Here is a 20,489-nt window from a genome sequence, read left to right on the forward strand (position 1 = left end):
AGATCCCCTCCAACTTAAGCCACCCTGTGATTCCACGACTCTGTGAAAAGACCTTCAAGATGGTCACATCCAACCATTTACAAACTCCCTTTGCAAAGGGAGTTTCTGTAGAGGTGAAGCTTTCCCCCCACCCCCCAAATAAACAAAGTCAGGTGTGATTTAGGCAAAGGGAATGCATTTTACTAAGAAAATAGAAGACTGGAACACACATTTCAATAGAGTTACAACGTTATAAAGGAGCAAGAAAACCATAACCAGTCCAAATTTACACAGTTTTAGTTTCAGCTGAGCAATGACCCTCCCAGGCACAGCCAACCCCACACAGACCAGGCTCGAACACAAGAGCCCCAGCAGACTTACACTGATTTATGGAAGGTAGATATGTTTAAGAAACAAATGTAGGTGATTTTGCTGCTTTGCTGAGGAAGCAGCCACCTTACTATGTTTGTGCAGTCCTACAAGTAGTTTTATCTCTGTTAGAATGGAGCTACTCAAAGGATGGGCCAGTCAGAGTCAGTGGCACTCAGAGAGTCCAACCCAGCGCTGACCTCACGGGCTGGGGGTACCAACACCCACCGTGGGGTTCCTGCACCACAAACACAACGTCTGGTGCCACAGAGTGTTTCACCCCAGCCACAGACATGGTCCTGCAGGCCACCAGGAGCTGGATTCCCCACGCAGGATGCAGCTGTGAGCACATCTGCCTCCAGGGCAGGCGAGATGAGCATCAATGGGAGGACGCTGAGGTGTCAGTCCTGCTGGATTTCCCTCACTGCTCACCCAGAGCATCTTGCAGGTCTCTGGTGCCACGGTGGAGTGTATTTTGGGATGGGTGGGTAGGTCAGGGTGGATCCACACAGAATTGAAGTCCCTCTGCCTGCAGCAGCTGTGTTGCTTTGCTCAGATTCAGCTGCCCAGTGAGTGCCATCAGAGGTTTGCTCTCAGTTTTCTTCAGTGTTCAGTGTGACTCCAGTCCCTGCCTGTTACATGTGGCTGTTATGGAAAGGGATAGCAGTACACATCATCCCAAAGAGTACAAAAAGAACATTTTCTTCAAGTCAGGAGTAGCACTTAGAGCTGGGACAGGAGTCCAGAGTGTTCTTACAGTCTGATCTGAGAGTCTTGATGATACTTTTATCCAAGAGACAGAGGAGCTCAAATCCACTCCCCTGAGGTCAAGGAGGACCCAGAGCAAATGAACAACAACTTGGAGTGGCTCAGGCCCAGAGTCAGCTGAACTAAAATGCACAGCTGGAGCTGTGCAAGTGATCCCCACTCTCCCACACAGGGCTCCTAATGAAAAACTAAAAGGTGTATCATTCATCTCTGCAGTCTGACAGAGAGTTACTTTATCCCCACTTGTAAAACAGAGTGCTGGAAAGAACAGTACAGAGAAGACACCACGGGAAACCTGTTGCACACCACTCTGCACCTCAAGCGTGGCTTGGCTTTAAGCTCAGAAAACAAACACAACGTATCAGGGTGTATCACTGCTCACAAACCCACCCAGAAAGTCACATTTGGGCACCAAACCCCACCAGATACAGTATTTTAGTAGTTGTCTCCTACACGTCATGTTGGCACCTGGGCAGAGGCTTTGGGAACACACAAACATTTGTAACATCTTTGAACAAAAACACAAGTATTTTTATAAAAAAGGGCTGTGCTCCACCAGATATCCACCCTTATTATCCCCTAAACATTTCCACAGGTGGATGCCAAGAGGCTTCAGTCCTGCCCCTGTCGATTTAAAGGAAGCAAATATTGGACAAATCCTGGGAAAGACTGACCTCAGAGGGAGTTCCTGACCCCTCAGGAGGGATCTGCACACCCCAACGAGTCTTTTGTGCCACTTGGAGGGCAGAAGCCACCAGGGCTGTGTGAGGAGCTGGAACACTATTTACCCTTCCAGTGATGTACTTTTTTAACTTGCACTATGTGGCATCACAAAATGCATCCCAGTGACCACAATTTCCCTTTGCATACTATATAAGAGAATTTCCTCTATAGATAAATACTTTTAAATAAGCCAGAAAATAGAAAAAAATCAGGATAAATTGAATATGAAAGAGACACTGTGGTTCTTTACTAACAGCAAGATTAGCAGCTGTAATTAATTCAAAGATTAACTGTAACTGAAAAATACAGGAAAATGAAGATTAATCTAAGTATCTTATTAAAAAAAAAACTTGAAAAGATGAAAGGGAGTGTGAAATGGATTTAAAACTCTGTGAGCTGGCACGTTACCACATTTAGGAAAATTCCATGTCTCTTATTGCAGGCTACAGGAGATGCACAGGAACCTGGTCTGGCAAAGCCCATGAGTGCACAGGAATGGGTAAGGTCTAACTGGTACCACTCAGCTGCCCTAACTGGGACAGCTGGAGGGACACAGCCAGGCCCCTCTCTGCTCCTGACACACCTGCAGCCCCAGGAGGGCTGGGCAGTTTCCTACCTGGAGCCTCCAGGCTGGTTTAGGGCTACTTTTCCCCCTCACCTGTGCAGTGGGATTTCCAGAAAAATCATGCAGGTGCTTGGAAAAATCCCAGTGCCAGCCAGTTCCCAACAATCCCTCTTGGCACCTGCTGGAAGGCAGCAGGGAGGGGAAAGTCTGCCCTTCACAGAGCAGGGATCTCCCTCAGCATGACCAAAATCACTCCTGCCCAAGGCAAGACTCCTGCTGGGCTTCCCCAGGTTTTCCTGAGTGCTACCAGTGCCCACTGATTATGGACAATCACTGCACTTCTTGCCTGAAAAAACAATAATCAGACTGAAGAGGTGGGTGCAGATCTTTATTCTCTAAGGCAGAGCTGTGTTTATGTTTAGGGACTGACTGCTCTGCCTCTGTGGTGGTTCTCAGCTGGGATATGAGATCAGTGCACTGGGTATTTTTGTTCCTCATCTGCCTAATTAGGCTCTGGCAGAAGGGAGGGACTGTGTGTTCCCAACAAACTGGAATCCAGTGGTGCAGGACCCCCCTGACACACCACAACAGGCCTCAGATAGAGCTCAATTTTCAGAAGGCAAAAACAATTCATACACTAAATAAATAATCTCCTTCAGAAAGGTCACAAATTTAAATACAATAAAAACCAGGCATAGCAAAAATAGATGAAAAAAGCATTCTTTGTAAAAACATCATATATCTGTGTGTTGGTCTTTATATTACATGTGCAAGTTCCAAACCACGTGCATTGCCTGATTGGCAAAGGAGCACTTTGAGCCCCACCACACAACCCTTTACCACAGTTTGAACACCACAGTTTCTTCCCCACATCACTATTTTCTGAGTTTATATAATCAGTCTTCTGTCCCCAGCCAGGAAAAGCCTTCCCAAAGTTTGCTGTCCTGTGCATTTCATACATGAACATAATTTTAAACCCAGAGGTGAGGCTGTGAGTGCCACAGATCATGTCCAAGGGGGTGCTGGGACTTTTCCCTGCTCTGTTTTGGGCCTGTTTGTGGAGTCTGCATTTTCCCACATAAATGAGGAGATGAGTGGGGTGCTTGCCATGGTTAGATCCTGAGCAAGCTTTACCTTCTCTCTTTGGATTCACAGCTTTGTTACATATATCTATGTATTTATTTTGTCCTTTTTAGCCTTGATGCAGCCAACTGTGGAACAGAACATTACCTTTATTCCTGTTCCTGTTCCAAAGATAGATGTAGGGAAGCCACAGGCTGCAGTTCCCACAGTGTCCTGTCCTTGCCTGCTCACACAAAGTAGCACTTTAACCTGATACCAATGGAGTGAAAAGCAACACACACAAATGTGCAGTTCTATCCATTTTTCAAGCAAAAAACTCAGCTTGCAATTTTTGTTTCCACACAAAAAACAAACTGAACCTGTAAATGGAGTGAGGAAAATGGAGTGATCAACACAGACATTGCAGGCATTGCATCTTTGGAGTCCACAGCTTAAACTGAACTGACTACACTGGGCTGAGACCACAGGAAACCTCAGCCAGACCTGTGTAAATGTGTGGATGAAGAGCTGCCTGCAACACTTTCTGCTTCAGCTTCATCAGCTCTGGGTGTTTGTTCAAAGTGGTGAGTCCACTTAGGAGTTTTTGAGTCAGCAATGTCATAAAAGCATCACACACGAGTCTTTCTGCAAGAGCAAAGGATGCAAGGGAGAAAACAATTTGGCTTAGAAGAAGCAGAACCTTGAAAAAAAAATTAAAAAAACCAAAGAAAAATCCTTTGGTACCTCACCTTGCAGTCCACTGCATCAAACCTCATTGTAAAACCTCTAACAGATTCTGTTAATTACTTCTGATCCTGTTACCTGATAGAATTTGTTACGTGACAGCGTGGCTTTGTTTTTAAAAGCTACTGAGTGATTAATATTATTTTCAGGCTTTCCAAGGATAATTCCAACTAGTTCACATTTTTCCTGAGAACAAATTTCACACAGTGATGAAAACAAAGAGGAAACTTTGCTGCAGATTACACATGTGTGCACCACACTGCTCCTTAAGGAAACAGAGCAGCCAATGCCACCAGAAGTCTGGACATGGGCATCTTAAACACCAAACAAAGCTCATTACACTGTTCAATTTACCCTTAAATGTCCAGGTTGGGTTTTTTTTTTTGACAAGTGCTCTCTGCTTATGTCAGTGTGACAACACTGGGGCAATTAGAAGACTGATTATTAAAGGCAGAAATAATTAATTCTGGAGATCAGTAGTGATGAGAGAGCAATAATTCATCATCAAACTCACGTAGTTAAAACATCATTCATGGAATTCTTCAGTGTGGTGCTGGCTCTAAGCTAGAAATGCAGTGTCATTATTTAAATTCATTTTGGAGGGCTCTCTCATTCATCCATACAGTTTAACAGGTGCTGGGGGGAGTGAGGAGAAATCAACATCAAGTAAAAAAACAGAGCAGGAGGGGAGGAAAAAAAAAACAAAAAAAAAAAGAATCCAAAATGAGCGAAAATAAATTACAGGGCTCAAAGATCATTACTTGAATTGGTCTGAGAAAGGGATCCCTGCAGAGTAGAAGGTACTGCCTGAGGAGTGTGACGTGGTGGAGCCTCAGTGAACCTTGGACTCAGGCCAGTCATACACATCTGGCATGAAGGACTCGTACTCGTAGGTCCAGACCTTGGATCGGATGTAGCGGTTCTTGTCTGCGGGCTCGGGGTAATGGAAAGCCATGTTGTTGGCATACAGAAACTCCATCACCTGCAAAGTTAAACCACCATGCAGTCTGTGCCTGGTGCTGCAACCACAGCACGCCCACACCTCACTGCAACACATGCAGGACTCACAGACCAGACACAGAGAAACAACAAAGTCCTTTTACAACTCCCAAATGCTTCGGCAGGGACATGAAAATCTAATTTCATAGAATCACAGAATCATAGAATCAGTTGGGTTGGAAGAGACCTCTGAGATCATCAAGTCCAACCCTTGATCCAACCCCACTTTGATTAGCAGATCGTGGCACTCAGTGCCACATCCAATTCAGTTTAAGAACCTCCAGGGATGGGGAATCCACCCCCTCTCTGGGCAGCCCATTCCAATGCCTGAGCACTCTCTGGAAAGAATTTCATCCTGATATCCAGCCTAAACCTCCCCTGGTAGAGCTTAAGCCCCTCTTGTCCTGCTATTGGTTGCCTGAGAGAAGAGACCAACCCCCACCTGGCCACAACATCCCTTCAGGGAGTTGTGGAGTGTGTAGAGGATACTCAAAGGAGGATAATTTTGGCCCATCATCACTGCCCATCTAACAAAGTGAGTAATTTTAAAAGCATCTCTTCTGCATGTGCCGTGCCCACAGGTCACACTGTGCAATTCATCAGGTTAATGTGCACCAAAGTACAGGCCACTTTGATGCTTCAAACTCACCTTGACAGCAATATAAATAGAAACTTCCCTGATATTGGACAGTGGGGGATAAAGTCTTCCCTGTGCAAGCTCTTCATCAGTCAACTGCTCTGTCAATGCCTGAGTTAGAAGAACAAACTAGTGTGAGAAGTCTGAGTGTGATTCCTGTTGGTAAAAACAAAAGGGTTATTTGGGCTCCTATAATGACATGAGAAAAAACACATGGCCAGACAATTAAACAAAAATTCCAACTTACACCCACATGGAGAGATAAACAGGATAGTGTTAAATCACTTTATCTCCTATAACTCTGTCAAGGACCACTTGAATTGTAACTGAGACTTTGTTTTATTCACTGAAGCCCAAATGTGACCAACAGCTTGCTAAAACAAGCTGTGTGTTCTCATTACCAGGGTGCTCTCAAAGCACTGGAGTGTTATGGGTTTGGCCAGATGGGCCTAAATTTAGGTTTTAAAGTTCAGCTAGGCCTGGGATTGTCAGCTGACTTGAGCTGGGCTGAGCTAGCTAACAGCTGACCTCTTCTAGTCAATAATATTGTATTCCATACCATCCTACATCATCTCAGAGGGTGTAAAATCCAGTGTGTGGGAGTGGCTTGGGCAGTTCTGCCATGGCCAAGGTACAAGCTGGATGTGATCCAGCTTTTGTCTTGGAGCAGGCTTTGCCCCTGCTGCCTCTGCTTCCATTTTGTTTGCATTCAGGGAAGTAGAAATATTTTGTTGTTATACTTTCTCTTTCTTGCTGGGTGTCTTTTAGAGTGCTTATGAATCTAGAGTTATGGGCCTTGTATTAAGTGGGGAGTGGGAAGTTATTTCTTATATATATAACTTGTGTATGTTATATTGTAGCTCTCTCTTAATTTTCTCTTTTCTATATAAATACATGTAGTTAGTTTCAGCATAAACCTGATTCTGAGGTTTGTTTTTTTTTTCCTCTCCCTCTTCTTTTTCCCTTGGCTGGTGGGAGGGGGGGGAACCCTTTTCACTCTGTCTTGGACAGTTGGTGTTTTGCCAGCTCAACCCAAGACATGGAGTAACAAACACAGCCAAAACCCCCAAATGCTCACCCTGAGCCCCCACCAGCAAATTCTGATTGTGGGCATTCAGCAGAGTGAGAACCTGGTTTTTTGGAGGAAGAATTCCCCATAAGCAGGGAAGTTATAAGAGCATGACATGCCTGCAGGACTGACCATGTGTTTGGCTGCTCTGGCGTGGCAGGTGCTGCTGCTCCAGGCTGGAATGCCAGGAGAGGATTGGGATCCTGGGGGCCACTCTGCCTGCTGTGGAACCCAGGGCAGGAGGAGAAGGAGCAGGAGGCAGGGCTGCTGCCAGAGCCACAGGCTGGGAGGCAATTTACACAGCGACAGAACTCCTGCTCAATTAAAATTGTGTGAGAAGTCTGAGTGTGATCTGTGTTGGTAAAAGTGAGTGGGTTGTTGGGGCTCCTACAGTGACATGAGAAAAAACACATGGCCAGACAATTAAACAAAAATTACACACACATGGAGAGATAAACAGGATAGTGTTAAATCACTTTATTTCCTATAACTTTGTCAAGGACCACAGGAATTGTGACAAGAAGGTTGAAGAGTTAAAACCTTCCCACATCTGAGGGGAGCAGAATTTATGGTGGGGTCATCACTGGGGTTGTGAGAGTGACTTGGCTATAGTGGTATATGTTAAACTGCTTAATAATGTACTTAAAATGTTTATGCATGAGTGGAATGAATGTGTATATAGAGACTAAATAAATGTTAGAGTTCCACTGTATTTGGGGTGTGATGGTGAGCAATGCTTTGCTTGCACCCAGCATGCTGAAATTCCTTTATGATATATAATATAAAATAATATATAATATAAATATAAATATAAATAATAAATATAAATAATATAAAAACATTATAATATATTATATTATTATAATATTATTATTTATATAATAAATATATAATTATAATATATTGTAATTATATTATAATTTATATAATAATTATATATTATTTAATAATATGTATTGTACAAATATTTATATTGTATTATATATAATAATTATACTTATATTATATTGATTATATTATACATATTTATTATATATTTATTATATTTTACCTATATTATATATATTATTAGATACTATTATAATACTGTACAATAATATATTATAATATTATATATTATCAATTATAATTATAATACAAAATATATTTTATAATAAACTGTAATTGAAAACCTACAAGGTTGAGACTCTGTTTCTCACAATTGCAACGGAAGCTGAGACTAGCCACTATTTTTTTTAATTAAAATTCTATTTTTTTACCACTGTAGAGGGATAAAACCACGAGAAATCAAAGAGGAAACCTCACCAAGGGTTGAGAAACTGCCCATCAAGCCATGCCAGCTCTGCTTCCACACTTACCTTGGCAGCCTCCAGGAAAACCTTGTCACTGATGTGCCGAACGCTGCTGAGGATCACAGCCAGAGCCACTCCTACAAAGCACCCACTGCCAGTTAGGGACACATCCTTTTACAGCATTCTCTGCCTGCTCCTGAGCAGCTCAGTCAGCTGGGATGTTGTTCCTGAAAACCTCCCCACAGCTTCTGATACATAAAGTGATAGAATCATAGAATGGATTGGGTTGGAAAAGCCCTCTGAGATCATCAAGTCCAACCCTTGGACCAACTCCAGTCCCTTTACCAGATCATGGCACTCAGTGCCACGGCCAAGCTCAGCTGAAAAACCTCCAGGGATGGGGAATCCACCCCCTCTCTGGGCAGCCCATGCCAATCCCTGAGCACTCTCTCTGCAAAGAATTTCCTTCTGCTCTCCAACTTCAATTTCCCCTGGCAGAGCTTGAGCCCATCGTGCCCCCTTGTCCTATTGCTGAGTGCCTGGGAGAAGAGACCAACCCCCAGCTGGCCAGAACTTCCCTTCAGGCAGTTCCAGACAGTGCTGAGGTCACCTCTGAGCCTCCTCTTCTCCAGGCTGAACACCCCCAGCTCCCTCAGCCTCTCCCCACAGCACTTGTGCTCCAGTCCCTTCACCAGCCTCGTTGCTCTTCTCTGGCCCCGCTCCAGCCCCTCAATCTCTTTCCTCAACTGAGGGGCCCAGAACTGAACACAACACTCAAGGTGTGGCCTCCCCAAGGCAGAGTCCAGGGGAAGGGGCACTGCCCTGGGCCTGCTGGCCACGCTAGTTTGGATCCAGGACAGGATCCCCTTGGCCTTCTTGGCCACCTGGGCACACTGGTGGCTCCTGTTGAGCTTCCTGTCCCTCAGTCCCCCCAGGTCCCTCTGCCTGGCTGCTCTCCAGCCACTCTGTGCCCAGCCTGGAGCACTGCAGGGGTTGGGGTGGCCAAAGGGCAGGACCTGCACTTGGCCTTGTTGAACTCCATCCCATTGCAATCAGCCCATCTCTCCAGTCTCTCCAGATCCCTCTGCAGAGCCCTCCTGCCTTCCAGCAGGTCAACACTCCCTCCCAGCTTGGTCTCATCAGCAAATTTGCTGCTGATGGACTCAATCCCCTCATCTAAATCATCAGTAAAGATGTTAAACAGGACTGGACCCAACACTGACCCCTGGGGACACCACTGGTGACCAGCTGGACACAGCCCCGTTCACCAGCACTCTCTGGGCCAGCTCCTGACCCAGCAGAGGGTACACTTGTCCAGGCCATGGGCTACCAGCTTTTCCAGGAGTATATTATGGGAAACAGTGTCAAAGGCCTTGCTGAAGTCCAGATAGACACATCCACAGCCTTCCCCTCATCCACCAGGTGGGTCCCCTGATTGTAAAAAGAGATCAGGTTGGTCAGACAGGACCTGCCCCTCCTAAACCCCTGCGGGCTGGGTCTAAGCCCTTGTCTGATCATAAGGTCTTTACTAATTTCCAATCAGACCTGTACTAACTTTGTATTTTATATTAATTTTTTATTTCAGCTTGTACCTTAGTTTGTCAGTTCTCTTAACCATGCACAGCTTTAGACAAAGAGGAATTTAACCCTGTAAGATGAACTTTAAGAAATAAACCAAACCCCTGCTTAGATTAAAGGCTAAGCTGTAAGAAATAAGTCAGAAAACCTGTGCAGATTGAGGCTTGAAGCTGTGACAGTGTTTAATTAAAAGGAAATATCGAGCTGCAGAGATCAGAGCAGCCCATCAGAGCTGTTAAAGTCACCCTAAATAAGGATATTTAACTTAGTTTTGGGGAGGGGTTATCAGTTGTACCTAAGTAGATAAACCTGGAAACACAGAAGTTTCACTGAAAGTGTCTTCAGTGGAATTATCCCCATGTTCCCAGCACTGAATAAAAAGAAGGATTTTGTTCTATCTATTGTATTTGATTGTATCTTAAATCACTTTCTACACACACTGACAGACCAACAGGATGGTTTAAAGGGACCTTAAAGATTATCTGGTTCCGACCCCCTTTCCCTGGGCAGGGACACCTTCCACATCCACAAAACCATTACCACGTGTGACATCCAATTACACAGCAGGTGCCTTTTGACAAGGGGTGGGAGCTTGGCAGCTCAGGGAGGAACGGGAGACAAAGGGGAAGGCAGAAATATCCTCACTGCTTCTTTTCCACCCTCACTTGCATAGATATAACTCCACGAATTATTAACTTTAAGAACTATTAACAAAACTTCCAGTGCACATTAACACTTCTTTTCTCCTTCCCTCCATAAAGATAAGTGGAAAAACCCATAAAGTAGCAGCTTCCAAAGCCTTTAGTAACAAACACCCTTTTGTTTTCCTGAAAATACCCAGCTGGGTGAGTTCACTTTGCCACACTGGAGCTGCACATGCCCAACATCCCTCCTGAACTGATTTTCTTTCACACATTTATTTTCCCAACTTCTCAGCTTTAATTACTGGCAACATCTCTTCATGCTGCTTCACTGCCTGTGCCTCCCGCAGCAAGGGAACCTGAGAAAAGGTGCAAACAGCCCGAGCTGAAAGAGATTAAAAGATGAGGGGTTTGTTTGTTTATTACCTGGGAAAATGTAAGCGTTGTTTCCTTGGCCTGGTTTGAAGGTTCTTCCATCTTTCAGAGTCACCAGCTCGAAGGGACTGCCACTGGCAAACAAGCACCGTCCCTGTTAACAGAGGAATAATAATCACTCTCAGGCAGCTGCTAAAGAGGCAATTTGAAAGCCAGAGACAGGCACACACATCGAGCTGTGCAGCTTTCTAAGGCAAGGAAGCAATTTGCTCGTTTTATCATTCATGGCTCATTATGATAGCAACGGCTTTGAGGAGCCTCTTGGGCACAAAATAAAGTGTGTGTTAGGAATTATTATAAACACAACCGTGTATCAGGAGCCACAGGCACAAGGCAGGACCCCCAGGGAGGGCACAGAGAGCTGAGGAAAGGGGACTGAAAGAGGGCAAAAACAAAAGGTCACTGGATTATTGATGTGTGGGAGGAACTGCTGTGCCACATTTCTGTTGTCCAGACCTATGGCAGGAGGGAATAACATCCTCTGCTTATCCTTCCTTTGGAAAGGATCTCAACTGGCACAAAATACTAAAATAGATATATCCGAGTATGAACTACAATAAATGACATTTTCCCAAGCACTAAAAACCCTGAAAGCATCTTGAGTTGGAATAACAGGCTCAATAACATTAGTTTAAAACATTTAAGGTTCTCCAGGACCACTGTGTTTGAGAACAAATTACCAAAGAAACTAAAGACTTAAAAACTATGTTTAAATGTCAGGGCACACCCACAACAGCGGCGGGTTTGGGAAGAGAGGAAAACACATGGATGCATCAGAGAACAGGACCAAAACACAAGGCAAATTAAAACAACAACAGAAGCCACAGAATACACAGAGGCATGGACAGGTGCCCAGACCTATGGCAGGAGGGAATAACATCCTCTGCTTATCCTTCCTTTGGAAAGGATCTCATTTGGCACAAAACACAAAAATATATCTGAGCCTGAGTGTGAACTATATGCTCCAGAAAAAAGATGTTTTTCCCAAGCACTAAAATCCCTGAAAGCATCTTGAGTTGGAATAACAGGCTCAATAACATTAGTTTAAAACATTTAAGCTTCTCCAGGACCACTGTGTTTGAGAACAAGTTACCAAAGAAGCTAAAGACCTAAAAACTATGTTTAAATGTCAGGGCACACCCACGACAGCAGCGTTTTTGGGAAGAAAGGAAAACACATGGATGCATCAGAGAACAGGACCAAAACACAAGGCAAATTAAAACACAGCAGAGCCACACAGAGGAATCGACAGGTGCCATCTAGTGGGAAAAAACAAAGGAATAAAAGGTTGGGATGGTATCTTCATATCCTTGCTGACTTCCTTGTTTATCTCAAATGTCCAATCAGTAGTTCTGGATTTCACAGACTGTTCTGAGCTGGAAGGGACCCACAAGGATCATCGAGTCCAGCTTAAGTCAATGGCCCACACAGGGGATTGAACCCGTGACCTTGGCATTATTACAACCAAGTTTTAACCAACTGAGCTCATCTCAGGGTTTGACACCAGCCAGGATTAGGCTGTTCACAAGTCCAGGAGACACACGGGGTGACAGCTCTGATCCCTAATAAATAAAATTAGGGATAAATTTGGGTAGTTACATGACCAAGTAGGTAAAGTTGGGTATTTTCACAGAATCACAGAAGTGCCACTGCTGAGGTTGTACTGCTGGAAACTGAACCAGAATAACAGGGGAAGGAAACCAGCTCAAAGGTTCTGCATTAAAAAACAAGGAAAGAGCTCCACGACTGATTTTCACACAGCAGTCACTTGATTTGGGACTGTGTTAAAAAAATAGGAAAAGGAAAAAAGAAGCCTTTTCAAGAGCCCTGGAGTCTGCAGGACAGAGCAGAGACCAGCCAGCAGAGCAAAGGGAAGGCACCACCAGCCAGTGCCAAACCTCAAAGCCAGGGCTCTGTCTGCCTGATGGTCCCACCTCCCTCCCCTCAGGCTCCCTTCAAAGATCATTAGTTTTACATAAAAAGTTGTGCAGAAGGATAAAAGACCTTCATTACAGGCAAACCCAAGGGCTAGATGTGTTTTTAAGATAACAGCAGAGTTAATAAGAACAAAAACACCCCAAACCTCAACCTCCAACCCCTCTATGGTGTGTCCAGAACCAGATGTGTTTGTTCTTGGGTGATTTATTTTGGTATGTGTAGGACAGGGGTGCTGGGAGAGGTGTCACAGGTCCCCAAGGGTCACTGTGAATGGCACAAGTTCTGACCTGCATGGCTGAGTTCCTGGACTGATGCAAGAACATCACCTACTTTAAGGACTTTCCTCAGCCATCACAGTACCTAGTGGTCGTTGTCTTAAAAACTAATAACAAGATTTAAGCTATTTTAAGCTTTGCAAAATGTTATCTAAAGAACCAAGAACTCTTTTCAAATCACTTTCATTTAATTTTGCCAAAGGGCAATAAAGATCTGTATTATTTTACCACTAAGTCCAATGGAATAATCTGAGTTGATTTGTGGAATAAAGACTCTCTATCCAATAAGGTTATAGAGAGGTTTGTTTAGTCCAGGCCTGGGTGCAGGGGGGAAGATCCTCCAAAAACATTCACACCTGGTTGAGTTAACAACTGGTTTATATGCAAGTTATACATATTTATTATTTCTTCATGCATAAACATCATTTTCTTAGAGAAGGCAGGTTATTATAATGAGTTTCAAGAACTGATTTCCATTTTCTCTACCCTGTGCACCTCTTTCTTTGTGCCTTTTCTCCTGGGAATTTGGGATGAGGGGCTCTGGTGGTCTTTGGGGATGAAGTTTGGAGTCTTTCTCATGTGAACCTTTTACCTTTTGCTCAAAACTGCTCCAAACCAGATCTGTTGGCAACTGTACCTGGTCTAATTGGCGAATTTCTCTAATTATCTTGTTCTTTTGACATGTTTTCTGATTTCTCTTTGTTTCTTGGGGTATCCTGGCTGCTTTAATTAGTCCAAGAGGCTCTGGGGCCTCTTGGTGTGGCATCTTCAAGGACAGGTCTGTACCTTGTGATTTTTGCCATTTAGAATCACAGAATCCTAGAATGGATTGGGTTGGAAAAGACCTCCAAGATCATCAAGTCCAACCCTTGATCCAAACCCACTGTGATCATCAGTCCAGGGCACTTTGTGCCCTGGTGATCACAGTGGGGTTGGATCAAGACGTGGTGGATTCTCACTCAGTGCCACATCCATAAAATCATAGAATGGATTGGGTTGGAAAAGACCTCCAAGATCATCAAGTCCAACCCTTGGTCCAACTCCAGTCCCTTTACCAGATCATGGCACTCAGTGCCACGGCCAAGCTCAGCTGAAAAACCTCCAGGGATGGGGAATCCACCCCCTCTCTGGGCAGCCCATTCCAATGCCTGAGCACTCTCTCTGCAAAGAAGTTTTTTCTGTTATATGCTACACAGTGAATTTTATAATAACTACTAAGCAAACTCTATGATAGGTATATCGATTAATAACATTGTCAATTAATAAGCATAAATCACCCCAATCTGAGTTCCTCTCTATCACACTGAGCCAGCAGTGCAATCCCCCAGCATTTCTGCCCATTACACACCTCTGTTAATGTGTATGCCTCCTCTGCTGTGCACTCAGCCTTCACTGTGGGGTTACTCAGGGCAAAGATGATGGGTCGCTCGTTGATAGCAGCCATGGCTTTGAGCACATCGTGGGAGAAGAGCCTCCCAGCCCCTGCAACTCCTGGGAAAACGGGAACACACAGACACAGAGTCAGCTCTTGGCTGCCTCAGGGCACTGCAGATGAAGCTCATGTCACCCCTAAAGTCCTCCACTCAGAGCAAAGCTTCTCTGGCAGCTGGAGAGGGAAACCAGGCTCTGCTTACACTTCACTTTGCACAGGAGCACCTATCAATGTGTTCCATAGGCCTATTTCATGTGATCTTTTCATAGAATCATAGAATCAGTTGGGTTTGAAGAGACCTCCGAGATCATCGAGTCCAACCCTTGGTCCAACTCCAGTCCCTTTACCAGATCATGGCACTCAGTGCCACGGCCAAGCTCAGCTGAAAAACCTCCAGGGATGGGGAATCCACCCCCTCTCTGGGCAGCCCATTCCAATGCCTGAGCACTCTCTCTGCAAAGGATTTTTTTCTGCTCTCCAACTTCAATTTCCCCTGGCAGAGCTTGAGCCCATCGTGCCCCCTTGTCCTATTGCTGAGTGCCTGGGAGAAGAGACCAACCCCCACCTGGCCACAACTTCCCTTCAGACAGTTCCAGACAGTGCTGAGGTCTCCCCTGAGCCTCCTCTTCTCCAGGCTGAACACCCCCAGCTCCCTCAGCCTCTCCCCACAGCACTTGTGCTCCAGTCCCTTCTCCAGCCTCGTTGCTCTTCTCAGCTGGGTTGGAAGAGACCTCTGAGGTCACCAAATCCAACCCTTGATCCAATCCCACTGTGATCACCAGCCCAGGGCACAGAGTGCCCTGGGCTGGTGATCACAGTGGGGTTGGATCAAGATGTGGTGGCCACGCTAGTTTGGATCCAGGCCAGGATCCCCTTGGCCTTCTTGGCCACCTGGGCACACTGGTGGCTCCTGTTGAGCTTCCTGTCCCTCAGTCCCCCCAGGTCCCTCTGCCTGGCTGCTCTCCAGCCACTCTGTGCCCAGCCTGGAGCGCTGCAGGGGGTTGGGGTGGGCAAAGGGCAGGAGCTGCACTTGGCCTTGTTGAACTTCATCCCATTGGAATCAGCCCATCTCTCCAGTCTATCCAGATCCCTCTCCAGGTCTCTCCTGCCCTCCAGGAGGTCAGCGCTCCCTTTTGTACTGATGTGTGCAAAGAACACAGTCCTGGATAAGCAAGTGGGAATTACAGGTCCCTCACAGGTGATTCATCCCAGCTGGGTGTTAACCCAGCACACCTGACACTGCTGTTTCTGACCACACCCAAACCCCAGGTACAAACACACAAAAACACCTGTCAGTGTTTTACAGTGGCTGCAAACCTCAGCCAAAAAGCACCTTTTCTTCTCCAAATAAATCATGTGCAGAGGCAACTGCAGTCATACCAGGAAATACCTGCAATCCTATCTGCTCTCTGCAGACAGCCACAGTTATAAATAAGCACCTGCAGGTGCCAGTGACCTGACAGGCACTGGTGTTCTGCAGTGTGAAACTGCCCCTTCAAGCCATTCTGCTGGCAGAGACTGACTAGAGCAGCTCACTGGGAGGAGGAAGGTCACAAAAAACCAAAACAACTCAAGTTAGGGAATATCTATAGAGTAGAAAACATGGAGTTTGTGGCTGCTCCCTGTTATCAAGGTGGAGGAGGAGTACTCAGTCTCACTGCACTGAGACAGAACTTGCAGCTCAGTATATTCTCAAGCAGAAAACTGAGCTCACATTTTTGTCTTATTTATAGCAGAAAAAATGCAGGTCACTCTCACCAACCTCCCTGGAGCTACGTTAGCAAATTTGAAGGCAGCAAATAACCAAATTATAGAAACAGAAGTAACTTCACTTACCAATGATAGCTGAAGGCCGAAGTACATTCACTGCCTCTACAAATGTCTTTGGTATCTGCTCTGGAGCCTGATGTGTAAATGGTTCTTGATTGGAATCTACCTTTTGTTCTCGGCCCTTTGGGTAAAACATTGGTTATTTTTGTGAGAAGGACACAGGGGAAGCACTGGAAACCTGCAGGGTGGTATTTCAAGGCGTGGGGCAGCCCTACCTGAACCAGCAAACCGTGTTTGTCAAACATCCATATTCTCCTGTAGGCTTCCTCAGCAGAAACACCTCCTTCCATCATGGCCATAACAATGAGGTTTGCAATCCCCAGGGCAGCCTTGTGGATAAAAGCACTTGGATTGTTAACGAGTCACAAGAGTCACAAGATTGTTAACAAGTCATCACAAACACCACCCTGCTCAGGACACCCCAAGAATCCTTCAGTTAAAGTCAGCTCTGAGACAGTACAATGTTTGCCTAAAGGGGGTGTGAGAAGTCTGAGTGTGATTCTTGTCAGTAAAACTAAGGGGGTTTTGGGGCCCCTATAGTGACATGAGAAAAAACACATGGCCAGACAATTAAACACAAATTCCAACTTACACCCACATGGAGAGATAAACAGGATAGTGTTAAATCACTTTATTTCCTATAACTTTGTCAAGGACCATTTGAATTGTAACAGGGAAGTTGAAGAGTTAAACTTTCCCACATCTGAGGGGAGCAGAATTTCTGGTGGGGTCATCACTGGGGTTGTGAGAGTGACTTGGCTATAGTGGTATATGTTAAACTGCTTAATAATGTACTTAAAATGTTTATGCATGAGTGGAATGAATGTGTATGTAGAGACTAAATAAATGTTAGAGTTTGGGGTGCAATGGTGAGCAATGCTGTGCTTGCACCCAGCATGCTGAAATTGCTTTAATCATATAATAAACTTTAATTGAAAACCTACGAGATTGAGACTGTTTCTCACAGGGGGCAGATTCCTGGGACAACAGTGATATATCCAAGCAAAAACCAGAGGGGCAGCTTTCCCACTGTGCTCAGCAGCCACAACAAAGCAGCCCAACCAGACAGCAAGAACCAGTTGGTGCTGCAGGAAACCATGTGGGGTGTTCTGTGCCCAGCTCCAGAATTCCAGACCTCCCTCTGCTCCTGCTGCCCAAGAGAAAGGATTGCAGATGGCACAGAGGAGATGCTGAGGGCTGGGAGAAGAAAATGCTGCTGGCATTGCTTCCCCCATGTCCCTGCTCTTGGCTCGCTGCACATGCCACTGAGTCTGGCAGCAGAAATAAGGCAGAGCTCAGTGCAACAGTGGCCAATTACTGTAATCAGGGCCTTCAGCTAATTAAGTTATTTTGTCAGCACCACAGAAGCAATTGTGCTGATGTACCAAGAAGCTGCTCCTGACACTGCTGCACCAGTTGGTGCCTGCTACAAACAGTCACTGATTTCAACTTGGTGAAAAAACACTGTGTACTTCTCCCCAGTAATATAAAAATTAACAGGAAGTTCTTCATAAATCACTTTTACAGGAAATTTCCCTTCAACTACACACAAGACCCTGATGCTTTTTCAAGTCCATGCAAGAAAATTAAAAAGGTGAGTCCTTGCAAATGTTAAACACCTTTCATAAAGTCCTGCTTTAGTAGGTAGTCCATTCTGTTCTACACATCACCTGTCCCTGTATAAAAAGTTCTGCATGGAATTCAGAGGATGGAAATCAACAGGGTGAGAACAAACAGTTAAATCTCTTGTTGCTCCAGAGAACTCACCTCTCCTGCCCCAAGGAACAGAACTTTCTGCTCTGTGAGTGGTTTGCCAGTGGCTTTCTGTGCTGCCAGAAGTCCTGCCAAGGCCACTGAGGCTGTCCCTGTAAAAGCAGCACCAACCTCAGGTGAGCTGAACAGATCTATGTTTCTTCAGGCAACGTTTCTCTGTATCCATTAAGGAACATAAACAAAGGGTGTACCTTGAATATCATCGTTGAAGGTACAATACTTCTCTCTGTATTTCCTCAAGAAACGAAAAGCATTGTGGTTTCCAAAGTCCTCAAACTGGATAAGGGTGTTCTGGCCATACCTACAGAACATGGCAAATGTTCATGTCACTGGACACACAGAGAAGAACAACCCATTTAGAACAAATCCTGCACCTCAACAGCTTTCTGTTTCCAATTTTCTTTGGAAACAGGATGTCCTCAGGACTTCCACTGCTACAAACAGTTCTGTTCTGTGCCTGTTTAACAAATAACTACAAGCAGCACACTGTGGGTCACAGAGAAAATCACTACAAGGCCAGAAATACAGCCACGTGTCTTGACTTGTTCCTTTCCTTGTTCCTGAAAATTGGCTGCTTCAAGGACAGCCTGTCAGGGCCTTTTTGTGCCACATTTCCATGCAGAAAACTCAGTGTCCTACCTGTCTGTAATGGCTTCCATAAATTCATCAATCAGGTCATCATAGACCTGCGAGCGATCCCTTTTCTGGTACAGGCCCATATAAAATGGATCTTTCAAGAGTGTCTGAAACAGAATAAATCAAAGAGAGCAGCAGGATGAATCACTCCCTCTGCAGAGTTCACATTTCACACCAAAGGGACTGCATTTGCACAGCCCCTGCAGCTGCCTCAGGTTCTGTGATTTCTGCTGGCACTGGGGGCTGGTGGTGGCTGCTTCTAAAATGGAACAAATCAATACAAATAAATTGAGTCCACATCTCCAGCTTCTTTAAGTCAGCTCAGAGCTGGCTGCCTATTTCACAGTCTTATTCCCAGTATTTCAGCTACTTCCAAATGCAGCAAATTAACTGGCACTTTTCAATCACTGGCATGCAACTGTGGAGTGAATTCCAAATAATTTATGTAAGATATTTGGTTTTCTCTTAAATGGTTTTCTCTAATATTTGGTTTTCTCTTAAATTTGGTTTTGTCTTTAAATTATTTCTCTCAAATGAAAATATTCTCTGATAGTACTGAATGCTTTTAAATAGACAGTTCTCACAGGGATAACTTATGGCAGGTGAAGTTCAGTCAACTCACAGGATTATCAGTTCCAACATCGATGCACACAGGCAGGCATTTATCTGGATGGATTCCTGCACAGGCTGTATACAAACACAGTTTTCCTACTGGAATTCCCATCCCATACACTCCCAGGTCTCCCAGACCCAATATTCTCTCTCCATCAGTGACAACAACAGCCTGGAAACAACAAAAAATGCAGGTGAAATTACAAACCATCACTGAAATCTGTAAAGATTAAATCAATACCAGTTGTGCTTTTTCCAGGAAAAGGTTCAGGTATTTTTGCACAGCCAAAGAAAGAACAGATCACAAGGAATATTTTACTTAAGGCAATGATGCTCAATGTCAGGATCTGCTGTGCTCCACTTTCTTTGCTGAAATCCACTGCTCAAATCCTTTGGAATGGTCCAAGCAGGGATCTGCAGCTTGTAATCTGGATTTAAGATTTCCACTGGTAAATCCAGACACCAAAAAGTTTCTCAGGTATAAGGTGAGACTCATCTCCCCTTGTGGTTCTCAGCCCACCAGGGAAATACAGAATTTAATGGCAAAATCCCAACTACCACTTCTGTCCCCTGATCTTGAGGACAAGGTCACCTTTCTTCAGCTGTGTGACACAGTAAACAAAACCCAGAGGTGCATTCCCCAACTTTATGAAGTGAAGTGAAGAATTGGGCAGGTCTAGTTCTCACCCTCACTGCCTCCTCAAACCAAAAACTTCATTATTTAGAATAAAACACTGCTTTTCAAGATGTTCATTATCTCCAGTAGCTGCATTTTGCCATTGCCATCAAAGAGCCATTATTTACATTTCCATCAAACACTAATAAATCTTTACAAGCTCAGCTGAGGGGAAACAACAACTAGAAATAAAATTAGATAGTGGTGGTACCTTGACATCATTTTCTGGCCAGTTGTTCACAATTGACCTTATATGGCCTCTGTCTGAGATAGAAATAAATAATCCTCTGAAAGAAAAAAAAACAGAAATATTTTATGGGTGAAAATTAGAAATGTGACCTTGCTTTGTAAAACCCAAATGTCAAACAGGAGAATTTCCTTAAAAAAGTGTTACAATCAGTGACATAAATTATTGAAAGGATAATTTCTAATACAAAGAGGTGTTTGGCTACTTGG

At 44.6% G+C, this 20,489-nt stretch overlaps 1 protein-coding gene across 1 annotated transcript in view; it reads right to left on the reverse strand.

The window, feature by feature from the left end:
• Positions 1-155: 155 nt before the first annotated feature.
• The window catches only part of ME2 (malic enzyme 2), a 60,091-nt gene continuing 39,757 nt past the window's right edge, over positions 156-20,489 (reverse strand). Inside the window, exons 5-16 of the mRNA XM_071580390.1 lie at positions 20,245-20,320; positions 19,368-19,529; positions 18,749-18,852; positions 18,301-18,410; positions 18,104-18,201; positions 16,552-16,665; positions 16,343-16,457; positions 14,423-14,565; positions 10,853-10,955; positions 8,274-8,344; positions 5,859-5,957; positions 156-5,192 (exon numbers count right to left, since the gene is read on the reverse strand). Coding sequence (XP_071436491.1) covers positions 5,043-5,192; positions 5,859-5,957; positions 8,274-8,344; positions 10,853-10,955; positions 14,423-14,565; positions 16,343-16,457; positions 16,552-16,665; positions 18,104-18,201; positions 18,301-18,410; positions 18,749-18,852; positions 19,368-19,529; positions 20,245-20,320 — 1,345 coding nt within the window. The 3' untranslated portion in view covers positions 156-5,042. The remainder of the gene's footprint in view (positions 5,193-5,858; positions 5,958-8,273; positions 8,345-10,852; positions 10,956-14,422; positions 14,566-16,342; positions 16,458-16,551; positions 16,666-18,103; positions 18,202-18,300; positions 18,411-18,748; positions 18,853-19,367; positions 19,530-20,244; positions 20,321-20,489) is intronic.

This window comes from Pithys albifrons, chromosome Z (assembly GCF_047495875.1).
Source record: "Pithys albifrons albifrons isolate INPA30051 chromosome Z, PitAlb_v1, whole genome shotgun sequence".
NCBI classification, from domain to species: Eukaryota; Metazoa; Chordata; class Aves; order Passeriformes; family Thamnophilidae; genus Pithys; species Pithys albifrons.